At 46.5% G+C, this 15122-nt stretch overlaps 1 protein-coding gene across 1 annotated transcript in view; it reads left to right on the forward strand.

The window, feature by feature from the left end:
- RBM20 (RNA binding motif protein 20) overlaps positions 1–1455 on the forward strand; it is a 30336-nt gene extending 28881 nt beyond the window's left edge. The window contains exon 14 of the mRNA XM_075155033.1: positions 1138–1455. Within this exon, the coding sequence (XP_075011134.1) occupies positions 1138–1248 (111 nt within the window). The 3' untranslated portion in view covers positions 1249–1455. The remainder of the gene's footprint in view (positions 1–1137) is intronic.
- Positions 1456–15122: the final 13667 nt, after the last annotated feature.

Consider the following 15122-nt stretch of genomic DNA (forward strand, 5'->3'; position numbering starts at 1 on the left):
TTACTGAGTCCCTTTCAGATGTACCTCTTAAATCCAAAACTTATATTTACGTGAGACAACCTGGCAGTCCTAACACAGCCCTTAGTTTTTTTATATCCATTTCTCATTTCACCTCTTCCCCATGGATGCCAAAGTGTAAACTGTACTCTGGGGGAATCCTGCAAGTAGATAAAATTTTGCAGTGATGTGAGATGGTCTTTTCAAAACAAATCAGAATGAATAATCAGCTAGAAAAGAGAATTTTATGATGCTAATAATGTGCAGGTCAGTTATTCTTGCATGTGGTATACGTATAAGTCATTAACAAGAACATCTCTACATTATTACGTGGGAATTTCCCATGTGTCTCTCTACACTAGCTGCTGCTGAAGAAGCTTCTTTCCATCCATTTCTAGGTCTGTTGACCTTGAATAAATACTTCGAGCACCACCTTCAGACCCACACTAGTTCATCGTCCATTTTGTATGCAGCTCTGCCAACTTAAGAGCACTGCCAAAGGGCTGAAAGCCTCACTGCCATGTCTGTATTTTTAAATCACACTGAGTACTTAAAGCACTGAAAGGCTTCATCTTAGAGAAACACAATAAATATAAATACTCTAGCCAAGACTGCTAAATTGTGTTAATTATTACTGAGTTTGATTATTCCTTTAAAACAAATGTTCTTGTGCAAAAGGTATATCTCTGAATGGACGTGCTGAAAATGTAATATATATGCTTTAGATTGTGACTCAGAAACTGCATCTGTTTTCTGACACACCGGTCTTACACGAGCATAATTCAGTTCACTCAGGGGAGTTCCTGCTCTATAGCATATGGGAGTGGAGAGTTTGCAAGGAGAAAAGGTGAGGTCTAGTTACACAGACTGATGGGGAGTCATGGTCCTCCTGGTTCTGTCAACAGTTCTGCTTGTGGCACAGAGAGAATCACTGAACTTCTGAGGCTCTCCACGTATTGAGGTAGTTTGGCTGACACAGCTACATTTCCTGGCTTGAATTTTCACCAAAATGGGGCTTCTATGTGTTTTCTTCCCTTTTGAGATGCTGGGAGATTGTGTGAGCTCTGAAAAGGCATAAAGCATCCCATATTGAATATTTTCAGTTTTGGTAACTGTGCTTTGTTTTTGATGTGATTGCAGAAGTATCTATCCCAGCTTGCGGAAGAGAGTCTGAAAATGAAGGAAGAAGGCAGCCATCTGCCTCAGGATGACACTGGCATTGTCCCTCACTTTGCGAAGAAAAAACTATGATGCGGATGAACTGGAAGAGCTATAATGAGTGAATGCTGATTGTTTATTTTTTTTATTTTTACGATATAACTGTCAATTTGCACTGTACAGAGGAGGGGAAATAAAGAGCATGTTCCATGCATCTATGCCCAGAGTGCCATTAAAAACCAAAATGCCTGAAACTGTTTCCCACGGTGAAGCAATGCTGGCATATCTGTAAGAAGTGGAGCAATTCTTTCTCACACTCTATGTGCAGGGAGTGGTTTCCTAGATTAAATCAGAATTCTCAGGGATTCTTAAAGTTTTAATTCTGATGTGACACATCAGGTCAGGTGGAGTATTTAGAAGCACTCAGCATCCTCCAGTGGACGCTGGAAAGAAAGGAGATGTGACTATAAATAGGCTTTAATGTTGCTTAAAATTTCTTCAGCCATTTCACTCATTGTGAGAAGTACGATTTGCATAGGACATCTAAAGCCATTGTGCTAAAACTAGTCAGTAGATGGCATAATATAAACCCCATCAGCATCCACCTCCATGTGTCTTAGAGCTTGGTGAAACGATAAAATGTTTGTTCGTTAAGCGCTGACTGTACATTGACTGTGCTGTATGAATGCAGAGGGAGCCACAGTCTGTCCCAGGGACCTTATAGCCTGAACCCAGCACAGCGAGAGCAATTCGAATGCACGTGCTGACAGCTAACCTGCTCTGGTTTTCAGCATTTTCCATGGTGTGATCAGGATGTTCTCCAGGTACCGTTGTGTTTGAAACTCTTCTTTTTGATAATTCTAAAGGGTGTCAACTTTGAGTCTTACAGACTCTCACGAGAGGCTTTTTAAAGTGCCACGTGTTCGGACCATGTCTCTTTTAGACATTTTATTCAAGATCCTTGCTCTTGGGGTCTTTTTGTTTTCTTCCAAGCTTGCTTTTCCTCATCTTGGCAACGTTGAATTTTCCTGGTTTTCATGGAAAGATGCCAGACTTTTAATATTGTTTTTGTATTTTATTTCCCTGAATTTTTTAAGGCGAATACAACTGATGGCTCACAGAGTGCTGCACTGAGAACACAGGATGCACCAGCAGCTCTGGCATTATTATGAGCTATTGTTTCTGCACAGTCGTTGCTTAGTATTTTGCAGAGTCCCTTTGAAATGCACTGTACAAGTTTCTGGTTCATTTCAATAGGGCTTTGTGTAGTAAAGTGAATACGTACGCAAACCATTGCCAGAATTGATCCCAGAGTTATGCTTTTATAAAATGCCCCACGCAATCTAGACAGATGGGGATTTGCAGACGTATTTCCATTCTTTGCCTGACTCTAATATTCATCACGGTATGTTCTGTAAAAATTGCTGGTGCTGGATGTCCTGTTTAGATGTTGTGTGAGGAAATAGTTTCCCAGAAGGTTCTAGCCATCCCTAAGAACGACATGGATGTCGCAAAATATTGCAGAGTAGCTAAATTGCCAAAACCGCTTCCACCAAAGTATTCGTTCCATTATTTCTTGTGCCAGCAGCGATGCCTGTTCTCTGAAGTACCCTGTAGCCAGGCAGTGTGTCTCAGAGGTACCTGGTGGTGTTGCCTGAAGCCCTGTTCCATTTCACGGCCTGTGCTTTCCACTAGTTTTTACCAGAGGTGGGTTCAGATTTCATATTTGGAATTCCTGCTTCTCGCAAGTTGAGGGATTCTTTGCATCCCAGATTCAGACGTGGCCTATCCAAAAGACAAGGGGAAATGAAAAACATTACAGCCTAAATCCTCCTTTGTCCAGACTTGAGGTATGTTAAGATGGGTCACTCTGTCATTTAAAAGAGCTTTTTTTTGTTTTTCCCTATGGAAAAAAAAAATAATATTGCAAACCAGGTATTTTTCCTTCAAGGGTTGGGTTTTCCTTTGACACTCTGTTTTTCACATTGCAGTGAAATTTGAGCACAGGGCTGTTAGGGCGAGAGCTTGTATTGCAAGCTGTAAGATTACGAAAATAGCAGTAAAGATTGTGCAATTGTCTTCTAAAGCACAGCTCTCAAGCTGGTCAGGTATCATCTGAATATGAAGTTCCCTTCATGCCCTTCAGCACAATCTGAGCACAAGGGAAGGAAATCACTACAAATGCAAGCATCAAATCTTTGAAGCTAACCCTGCTATCAAACTGGGGCTCTCACCGGCCTAATAGGAGCTTGTTAGACCATGTGGTTAGGCTTAATTGGATGTGAGACATAGCTGACTGTATATCAAAGTCATGTGCCTCCAGCAACTTTATCCCCAGGTAACCTCAAATGAGAAAAGTATCACTGTTATTATTCTTTATTTGTATTGCAGTAGAAGCTACGGGTCCACTGCCTTTATTATAGGCACGGCACAAATCCACAACAAAGACTTTCCCAGGCCAAAGAGCTTTAAATCAGACTTTCCAAAAACAGACAACAGGTGGATACAGGCAGGCAGGGAAAGCAGTAGGTAACCATGAGACTTTGACTGGCAGCAGAAGAATAATTAAAATGAGTGTTTACCCAGGGGCTTATTTTTGGATTTACGGGAGACGATTCAAGCTACTTTCCCCCTCCTCTGGTTCTGAACCAGGTTCACTCCCATTATTCACAGCTTGCATATTTAACCTCCATTGTTTTCCTGGCCAGCTGCATTTGACACGCGAAATCCCTTCTTGAGAGAGTGGGCCTTGGTATCCTTCAGTCCCCGATCGCTTAAGTTTCAGTCTCCATCCAGGGCTCCAAAAGCTGGAGTCTTGACTAAGGCTCACCAGGAACTGTCCTGGCTCCAGATACCTTGTTTAGGTCATGGATACAGGTCCTTGCTTGCCACTGAGGAAGGAGGAGGCTCCAGATGGCATCTCTGCCCTATGTGGTTTCCTCTTCTGGAGGTAGATGACTCAGGTGAGCGATGCAGGTGCAGTGCCCAGCCCCGCAGACGTGATCAGACCCAGACATTTGTAGAGGTTTGGACACCCCGTCCCTTTGGGCTCTGTCCTGACACAACAGCAAAATCCTGGGTACAGCCAAACGGGCAATTCCCCTTCTGAGGGGGTCCTTTCTCCCCCTAAAACTCAACATTTGAAAGCAGTTCAAAGCAATCCCAAGTCTCAACTAGCTCCTAACCATCCCATGGGTTTTTCATCCCATCAGTTTTCAGCCTGGTGCACTTTGAGAACTCGGAGATAATCTCCTTCCCTCTCCAATGGGAGATGGCAATGCTGGCAGGCACTTAACTCCTCAACTTCTCTCTACCTATTCTGCTGAGGAAGAAGGCCACTGTAGGCAGCCGCTTACCTTTCTCGGCTTATGTAAAAATGTGTTGTTTCTTTTGATTTATTATATTTAAAATCTTGACTGTTTTTTAGTTGGCATAATTCATCATCACTATAATCCACGCTGTTTATTAATACATATATATATATATAGCACAAAGCAGGCTCAGGTCTAGCCAAAGAAATACTGATATTTAAAAAGGAGCTTCCTTAATATATACAAACCATTTCAACACATCTCAACCAAAGATTGCACTTTTTTAATAGGGACTATGTTTTTCATATTTGTGAAATATGTATTGATCTCAAATGTCAATCTGCAACTTACTTTCTTTGAAGTAAAAAATAAAAGAATTAAACATTTGCCCCGTAAGATTAGACAAAGTTTCATATTGGCTTTAACACTAAATTAGTGTTAGGCTGGTTATATTCAGGGTTTTTCTATTCTCTAAGGATTAAGGCTGTGATATGTTGAATTATACTTGAACTGGACCAGATGTACTATTTATTGAGCTTATATAATCTTGTTAATTTAAGTTTTGGCTTGTAAACAGTTGGAATTTGTTAGTACTTGTTTAATTACGTAGGAACTGTCACCAATATTAACTGATCTGTGTAACTGATTGCAAAGTGTTTCAATTTGTGTTTCTTAAAAAGAAAGATTTTAATAAAGAGAATTATAAAGCATATACATTGATGGGCAATTGTCCCAGCAACATGCTTCTAGCTTCCCAGGGGATCTGTTAAAAACCAAAATGAATAAAAGATAGTTTGGGAGGTAAGAAGGAAGCAGGAGGCCAAACTGTTTGCTTTTAAATATAATTTCTAGAAGTTGTGATTCTTACCAGGTAGCTCCTGCCGTACAGATCACAAGTGATTGCCGTCATCTGGTGCTGAAGTTGAAGTGAACACATCTCAGCTGTTCACTCTGTAATTATTATTAATTGTTATTACCCACTCCGTCCCTCTAGATATAGCCTCACTTCCCTTTTTCTCTTTATTTCTGAATGAACCGCGCAAGCTATCTGTCCCCACTGGCTTTTCTCTGTCTCCATCCAGGTTGCCTTCTCATCCTTTTGAAAGCTCCGTATAAAATCGTCCCCAGCCAAGCACCTTCTCCACCTCATCTCAACCTAAGTCCCTGTTTGTCCATTTACCCTGCTTCCCTTGTGCTCTCCCTCTGCCTTTGCTGATTTTTCTTCTTTTCAGCAGACTGTACTCCCCGGTGCCCTCCCAGCTCCACAGGGACCTTTCCCACTCCCTGTCCTTCTCCCTGGCTCACCTCCATCACCAGGAACTGGAGCTCCTGGGAGGAAATACCCAACCTCAGTCAGGGTGATGTAAAGACGTGCTTGTACTAAATATTTAAAGAACGCAATGAGGACAAAAGCCGAGGGGAAACTTCACCGCCAGCTTTGATGAATTCACTCAGCAGAAAACACTGGGAGGGAAACTGAGACAAGGCGATGTCCAGTCCATGTGCAAGGCAGGGCATGGGGCACCATCAGAGCATGAGCTATGCCTCCCACCACCGCTGAGGGAGGGAAATGGGTCTGTCCGCCCCACTGAATGGCCGGGAAAATGGGCCATGGGCAAAAGGACTGGCACATGGCTTTTCTGACTCCCCAATTCATTAAATCAGTGCTTTAGCATCTTTTAAGTAACTGTTTTGCAGCTGAGGCACACGTGTGATCTATTTTAAGCACAACTGGTTTCGGTTCTTCTGTCCTGGATGTACTGAAAGCTTCATACGTGTGATTTTGATACCATCTCATCACAGCTATCAATCTGTCTCACTCTAGAAATCAGGCAAATCAATTTTGTAAGTGTTAACTTGGCATCATATATCCGTAACAAAAAAAATCCAAACTGTGGCGTTCAGAACGTAGTGAGTTTCCAGTCCAGATTCCAGATCACACTTCATTTTCTTGATGGAAAGGGGAACTCAGGTGTGAAAGACTTCACAAGTGAACACCGGCCCCTACCCAAATACCAGCTTGGTCTTTTGACACAAGGCTGTGACCAGTCTCACCTGGACAGCCAGGCTGTAACCCAGCCGTCCTGCCTGACCGGCAGAGCAGACCAGGTCAAGGCTGTCCAAAACCATGAGCCCTCCCTGGGAAGCTGATGAGGAGGGAGGGCAGGGGAGTGCGGGGAGCTGGGGACGGTGCTGCCTGCTCTGGATCAGGCCGCGGTGGGGCTCAGTGGGTGGACACGCTGCCCTGACGCAAGCGGGGCCGGACTGATGGGCAGCTTGCTGCAGCACGAAGCAGCCTCCCTCCGCCTGCTTTTCAGCGCCGATGCAGCCTGGGACTCGGCCGTGTTTGTGCAGGTGGCAGCGAGGGCAGCCCGAGAGAACAGGTTTGCCTTTGCTTACTTTTCTACACCCAACTCCGCCAGTCCCCGCTTATCTGTGTCAATATGTTGAGCACTCCTCATGTGCTTGGCTTGCCTGATGCAACACCGCAACGTGAAGAAGAATGGGAGTACGCGGTACATATTCCTGGAGGAAAAGTTCCCCCCGTTGTAGAGAAGAGGGGGACTGGACAAGGACCAGGGGTTCTCCCTACAACATCTTAGTGGTACTGGGTAATGCAGCGGTGAAACAAAATGCACAATGCACAATGCAATTTCCCATGCACAACAGGAATATCCGTAAGGATCAGTCTTCCCATTGCAGGGCCCGAGCTGGCCTTACTGACCTGGTGGCCAGGAATCCCCTCCACCTCCCCTGGCACGTCACACCTCCCCTCCGCTTGCCTTCAGCGAAGCTACGGTGCGTTACAGCCCTGGCAATCTGGCCTCAGTCTTTATGAAACACACTGTCCTGTACTAACCTAATATATTCACAGCACTATGGAAACAAGACTCCCCAGATGCTGAAGTGAAAGAAGCAGAGGTAGTTTCCATCTCTTCCTTCCTCACTGTCCCCTTTTACTGCCAACATGAGGCTCAGAGGGCCCTACTGGGTGTCCCAGGGACTTGGGGAGAGGACAGGGGAGAATTCGGGCCACCAGGATCCATCTTCCACGCTGTGAAGATGGTTTTCTTAGGGCTCATCTGCACACAATTGCATCAGCCTACTGCAGGGTGAGATGTCTAATCAGATACCCAAGGTGATTAAAGCCAGTGAGCTCTCTCCTTTCAGTTCACATCGGGCTTATTCTAGTTAAACGGCCGTCTGTCGGGACCAGCTACCTGAAGTAGCTTCATTTAGACTTAAATAGGAGCATACGTCAATTTTTAGTTAACTGGGTCAGATCTGAATGAGTGGGCATGTCCAAAAGCTTTTTGTGAACTAGAAAGCTGCGTAGGGCAGGCTGAATCCAGCCTATTAAATGTTTAAATAATTGCCAGGCAGAGGCTTGGCCAATAGTCCTCAAGGTAAGACAGTAAGTATCAGCAGCACAGCCCTGGGTTGGGAGGCAGCGTTTCCAGCCCGATTTCTTCCTGGTGCCTTAGAAACGAAGGTCCCTGTTCATAAGCTGTCTTCCCCTTATTCCTGACCCTTGTTTGAGGACATGGATATGAGTTCCACCTTCCTTAAACACAGTCTTGGTGTCTTTGGAGGACACAGGAAGCCTGTTTTGTTTGTTTCTTCTCTGGCTGGGCTGTGTTTGCATTGCAGCTAGTTTATCTTCGCCAGATAGCAACGTGTTCTTGGCAGCAAGCTTTCACCTTGAGCTCAGGGGTGTAGCCACACTGTGTTTTGCACACCTGTGGTGGGGAACTAGGAAAAATTTGCTTGTTTGTATCACCGCCGAGATGTTAAAACCAGTTTCACAGCAGTGCTATGAGCGCTTTGTGGAGGTCCCAGCTCCCAAGATGTGGGCGTGTTGGAGGGCAGCGTGTGTGCATGAGCGTGCATGAGCAAGACTGCTGCTGCCTTGCATGGACTTTAGCATTAAGCAGCTGGCAATCGGATGTACTTTGCCAACATTACAATCACAAGTAATATTGCGTTGGTGTGTGCCCAAGTTGACCTTATTTACCTGTTCACTATTACTTCCCGTAACACTCTGTCTGTAGGTATGAGCTGTGGCGGCGAGCTTGCTGAGCCACTGGCTGCACTGAGACATGCAGGGGGACTGGCATCGGTGTCCCCCGAGGTGCCCTTGCCACTAAGTGCAGGGTCTCTGGAAACAAGGCAGACCTTAAACAGGCACACTCATAGCAGATCTGGCTGAGTAAAAAGAAAGTACACTGAGACCAAAAGGAAGAGCAGCCCAGGTCTGTCCTGATGCTAATGGGGACCAGCACTGCTCCGGCTGGGCTATTCCAGTGCCCGTTTCCATCTGATTGCTGTTGGGAAAGATTAACTCAGTTAGGCAGGATATGCCAAGAGATCAGCAAGGCAGCCAGGATGCTGTAAATGATCCCAGAAGCCTTCTCGTTCCTTTTCTCTCACAAATTAGCCTGGTAGGGGGTGAGGGTGGGGGACAAGGGGTATTTAGTGAGGCAGGGTAGGGATTTGGACCTTCCCCTCCTGCGCCCGGCACAGAAGGAAGCCCAACTGCTGCAGCGGCGCATGGAGACCTGGCAGTGCCTTGTGTGACGGATGCCGGGCTGTGTATGAAATGGACCCAAGAGGTCGGAAATAAATTGGTAGGACTGTGTTCGTGGGTATTTCCCACCAGCAAGCTGATGTCCCTGTGGCTGCTCGTTCGTAGGCTGTGTGTTATCTGCTCCTCTGCTTTTCTCTTCCTGCAAAGGCTGATTCACAAGCTGCTGCTGTTCAACCATCAGCATGTCTCTTCCCAAACCCCCTCTGTGGGGTCTGATCCCAAAACCAGCGGCGAGACTCTGGTTGAATCAAGGGCTACTTGAGCCTTAAGGTAAGTAAAATACCTGTTTAAAACAGCATCAGATGCAAGCAGTGCCTAGCAGTGTGAGAAAGCCTGGGCTCTGCCAGCCCAGCGAATTGAGAAAAAAACCTGAACTGAAAGAAACCCGTCAGAAACATGGTTTGGGTACGTTCACCCGAGGGGCTGCTCCATCTCTTTGCACTCAGGGCATGTTCACACCATAGCAAGGAATGGCATGAACTCACTTTCATGAATTATTTCTTCTCAGCCAAGCAAAGTGGGAAGTAAATTATGTTTGCTGAAACCACCACGCAGGTGGTCTGAGCGGGTGGACGTTAGCTCAGAAGGAGCAGGGGAGGTGCGTGCCCCGGGAGTTAGCGTGGGTCAGCTGATACACGGTAACTAGCACCGCTGTGGTATCTTGATTGCCTCTGATTGTGTGAACACGCCTGAAGATGCTAGACGGTATAAAGCAGAGCAGTGCTTATGAGGTTTTTGAAGCTCACATCGGCTCTTACTTGGTCCTGGAGGCTTTCAGCAAAGACCACCCACTGAAACGAAGAAGAATCATCTTCCTGAAATGCAATGGACCAAGACATGTATTCAACCTCATTCAATGCCTTTCTATGATCTTGTGGAACCTTTGAATTCCTCTTTACCTACAAGAGGTTTACTACAGTGCAAAATAAGCTCCCGGAGCAAAAAGATGCTCCTTTCTAAGGGGATATGGGTCGTTGAGGCTCCAGGTCTTCCGTCTTTAAAGATTAATGCTTCAAGGTGAGTTGTCATAGGTTGCTAAAATAATCTTTTCCCACCGCTTTCCTCATGTCAGCATTTCTAGAGCTCCAGTGCGTTGCGGCTGCTGCTGTTATGTAAGGATTTATGAATGGCTGCAAAGTTCAAAGGCATATTGGCAACCCCAAGTCCCGAAAAGCCAGGAGTCAGCCCAAGCCCTGCCCCGTTTCCCAAGAAGAAGTTGTTTGCCAACTATTTCTTTTCCCAACTTTTTTTTATTATTAGCCAGCAAACTTTAGGATCTCTTTATTCACCTCCCAGTTTTTTGAGCATTTCGGTTGCAGTAGTTTCATGTTTTCAAATCTTTCATCCACAACCTTGAGGGCTAGGGACATACTTTGTTTATAAATGAAAGCTACAATTCCCTTGTTTCAAGGAGCTGGCATTTTAGGATGTATTCCCCCAAAGCATAAAAGTTGTGATAAAATCACAGGAATTGCCAGCAGTGCACAGAGTCTCCTCTGTTTGGAGGAGGAGGCGTTGGACTGCAGTGAGCTGCAGGCATCACTAGCTACTGTCGTGTTAGTGAGTCAAATAAAAATAACATTGTGGTTAAACATCAGCTCTGCAGGCCTAACTCAAGAAGATAACCTCATCTCTTTCTAGCTGCAGTGCTTCACAAAAGCGCTGCCTTTGTAATCCTCCGGATTAATGTTCACACTCAGGCTCTCTGCCCCAGACGGCCCCTGCACCCCTGGCAGAGCGCATTTAAAAGTATAAAGCCCTCCCCGGGATGCAGAGGAGGCTGGTGCCAGCCAGGCACCTCCTGGGACACGAGGCTGCGGCTGCTTCCAAACCGGGAGCACTTCAGCCCAAGCGATCTTCCTTTCTTCCCTCTCGTTCGTCTTCACTGTTGCTTTAATTTCAGCTTCGTGCCGCCTTCCACGTAGCCCCCCTCGGCCTGAATCAGATCCCTATTGTCTGTGTTGTCAACACAGCTGTTTAAATCCCTTCCCCCAAATACCCCTGCTTTCCAGAAAGCTCCTGCCTGCAAGGGCCGGGCGCTATTCTGAGTTTGCGGCTTTTTGTCAGGTCCTGGGCTGAGCCCAGATTCCTGTTTGGACCAGCGTGAGGTCAAAATGGAGACGAACTCAGGAAAATCCTCCACTTCAGCAAAGGCTGATGCTCACGGACGGCATGCTGGTGGCGGCTGCAGCGCGCCAGCCTGAGACTGACGGGCAATGCAGAGTGATGCGAATGATTAGCGTTATTAAAAATGCTTTGCAATTATACAGCACCTTTTCATCTAAAGATTTCAAAGCTTCGTAGCACTCACACAAAGTTACTTATTATCCCTGGCGTTTAGCAGAGTCAGGAAATGAAGGAAAGCAGCTAAGTGACTCGCCTTAGGTCATGCAGTAAGTCGGCGTCAGAGGTGGGAACTCGGCCCCGAAGTGCTGACTCCACGGCTCATGCCCCAACGCGAGGACACACCTCACCTTCTCCTGTGCCCGGCCAGCTCCTTGGGGGGTGCAGAGATGGGGGAGCGCTCAGCCCCCCTGGAGGGTCAGCACAGCCCGGGCAGTGCTCAGGAGGTGCCTGGCTGGGAGCAGCACCCGCCGTTCCCAAGCCCTGCTCCTTCGCCCCGGAGCCCCGTGCACACCGCCGAGGGGCTGCTGTGGGATCTGTTGTGCCTGAGGCTGCAGTCCAGCTTGCCACGGCACAGTGTGGCCGAGTCCAGGGCACCCAGCAACCTGGAGGGCCTGGAGGGCAAGGTGTGCTGTGGTGTGTCCCTGGGCTGAGCATCACTTCTGCAGCCCCCATCTCCAGCACGCTCCCTCCAGCCCGCTGGCCGTACGCAGGCAGGAAGACTACAAGGACCTTCCTTGACAGGGGACATCTCTAGAGACACGTCAACCTTGACACCCCAGAACACGCTATGCAGGACCTGGTGAGGACCAGAGGTGGTTTTGCTTATATCAGCACTGCAGCCAGGCTGCTACTCTCCCACTAGCCGAGCCCTGGCTACAGGGAAGGTGCGGCAGCACTGACTCCCTCCAGACCAGGTGGTCCAAGCCTGCCAAGGAGCCTCGATATACGTGCAGGCACCTGCCAGGAGATCAGAAATACATTTCTAAGATGTTACGCTCTTTGGCTGGCTGAGCCGGCTGTGCTGCGGGATGCACTGGGTGCCAAACCTCTGTGCCTTGCAGCAAGAGAGCTGAAAACATCAAGCCCTTGTACACCGACACTTCTCTGACTTCTGTCCAGCGCTGGGACTTTGGGACAGTGTGTCCGCAGGGAGGAAAGCCAGAAGGAGGGACTGAAGAGGACGAGTGAGAGGAGAGAGAGATTAAAAAAAAGGCAGATGTGAAACAGGGTGAAGAGAGGCAGGTAGACCTCTAGACCTCACTGGCCAGGAGAAGGCCTTGGCTGAGTCTCCTCGCCCTGCTGAGGTAAAACACCTTTTTGGTGTTTACCACAAAAGGTGACTTGCACCGTTATATTTTTAAGGTAAAAAAATTATTTCTAAAAGGAGCAACTAATCTACTTCTGCTCTTCCAGTGTGTTGCTTATTTTTACCCTAGAAATATCAGGAAAATCTACTTTGGTCAAGTTTTTTCTGGGAGACTTGAGATGCTTCAGATTTTTTAATGATGAAAGTACCCCACTTAAAATATTATATCTGTGTGATCAAGGCAGGCATGACTGATACAGCTTCAGACTTCCAAGGGGCATATTTTAAATAAATAGCAGGACCTAATCCATATAGTCAGCTTTCCTTTGGAGCTTGGGGATTTACATGTCTAAATTTTACTGGGGTGAGACTCCGGGACTGGGGATAAAACTGTAGTTAATTAAACATAACTTCAGTGGGGATAAAACTCATGAAAGGGGAAAACCTTGAAGGCAGAGACTGCAGTTGAATGTATTTCAACCTCAGAAATGATACTGAGAATAAGCAGTCATTACAAGGAATCATTTTAAAAAGCAAAATAACCTATTGGCTATAAAAGCTATGTCTCAAAAGTGAGTCGGAGTTTTGTCTTTTACAGGATATTAATAAAAACGGGAAAATGTTTTTCCCGGCTGAAGAAAAGGGAAGGAGAAAGAGAGATTACATAGGATAGAGATTGATGTGTAGTAGGTAAGTGCAAAACCCAAACTCATACTTTGCCTTAACTTTCATCGAGCATGAGGATGTTAATCATGTGGCTGCAGATGAGAAGGATAATGCGAGGGGGTATGGAAATGTTCACGGCCAGGACAGAAGCAAATCTCAGGGCTCCTTCCTGCAGTGAAGGCAGAGGAACGGGCTAATCCGCATGCCAGAGCTCTGGAAGAACTGGCCCGATGCCTTTAACAGGTCCCTCAGTCAGGGACAGGAGCACAGTGAGTCTGTACAGAAGAAGTGAACTGATCTGGACAAGAACAGGCATGAAGGTTTCAGCTTAATAGTATATGGAAAGCTTCAGAACAAATGGTGAAGGAAAGCTAGCAAAAGAGAGGGAGGTAAATGGCATGAGATTAAATGGGTTTATCAAACCCATTTATCTTTCTTGGGTAAGGCAAGCTGCAAGCCATTTGCTTAGTGAAGGAAATGGGGTGGATCTCATCTATCTGGACTTAAATTGCACATTTCATATGGTGCCATGTGGAAAGTCTTAAGAAAAGGGAGAAGTGATTTAGCAGAAGGTAAAGACCTGCTGTGAGAGCCGCGCACGGCTGTCAGGCTGGAGGGCAGTTACCGGGGGAGTGTTAAACATCACTCCTGGAGATCTGGCAAAGGGCTTTTGTAAATGAGCTTGGCACTAATGTTAGTGAAGAACTGGTGAAATTGCTGATGACAGAAAATACGAAGCAACCTCAGGACAAAGGAGGCTTGAGATATTACACAGAGAAAAGTAGTCAGCAGCAGAAAGTGGCGGTCACAGGCACAAATGACCAAACCCTTTCCTACAAGCTAGCTGGCAGCTCACGGTTCAATCACCGAAGTGTGAGCCAGCACGGTGGAAACATGAAGCGAGAAATGCAATCCTGGAAGGCAGCAGGAAAGGTGCAGCCCGGGCTGCAGCGAAGGCGGGGGTGTGCTCGAGGAGAGGCTATCTCACTTCATTTTGCAAAGTGAATGCTGAGAGCAGGAGGGCTTCTCCCAGGAAAGGAGAGGGAAGAACTGATGGTGCTAAGGGCCAGTGCTGGTACAGAATAAATGATCAAAAAGAGGCATCAGACATTTTGGTTAGAAGATTGTTACTAACCATTTGACAACGTGGTTCTGGAACAGCCTCCCCACTGCAGTCGTGCATGCAAAATACTAGATCGCTTTGAGGACGGAACTTGATAAGTTTATGAAAGGGATTATATCACACGATGCCTGTGATAGGAGACGTGGTAGCACAGAAGTTCCTGCCAGTCCTATGCACAAAGGTAAATATTCTGTAACCCTCTGTCAACATAAATATGGAGCATGTGATTATACACACACAAAAAGCAGGCACATGATTTATTAATCACAGGACCTCAGCTTGTCAAATAATAATTACAAGGCAATAACACACCTTGTTTTAATAAATGGCTCCCTAAGATTTTCTCCCACAGTAAACCAGTAAAAAAGGACAATTATTCTGAGGTAAAGGCGGTATTTCATGTTTCTGGTTGTTAAGAGTTTAAATGAACTCACTGTCTGGAACTCTTAAATCAAGTACTCGCGTTTTTCTGCACATTTCACAAGTTCAGCCCTTTCCAGTAAAGCACCTTTTCAGATGTGTGATTGCCTTTTGTTAAGGCAAGAATGAACAGATGACAACTGCAGCACAGAGGAGACATGCCTGGAACAGTTTTACAAAGCAAACCCAATTCTAACGCTTCTGCCAGAAGGGCGTACTCAGAAATGTGAAGAGGGAAGGATTTTTGTGCAATGTGAGGGGCAAGTCCTGGAAAGCCACGATAGAAACAGGCAAGCTGTGGTTCGGGAAAGTGTTTATCCAAAGCCATCGCCGTGGGTGACACTTCAGTTTCCACGCTCAGGCAAACGTGAGCCGATTCCCCTCCACCTCCCAAGGGTGCCCAGCCTCGACAGGCGCTGCACATGC

Source organism: Calonectris borealis, chromosome 7 (genome assembly GCF_964195595.1).
Source record: "Calonectris borealis chromosome 7, bCalBor7.hap1.2, whole genome shotgun sequence".
NCBI lineage: Eukaryota > Metazoa > Chordata > Aves > Procellariiformes > Procellariidae > Calonectris > Calonectris borealis.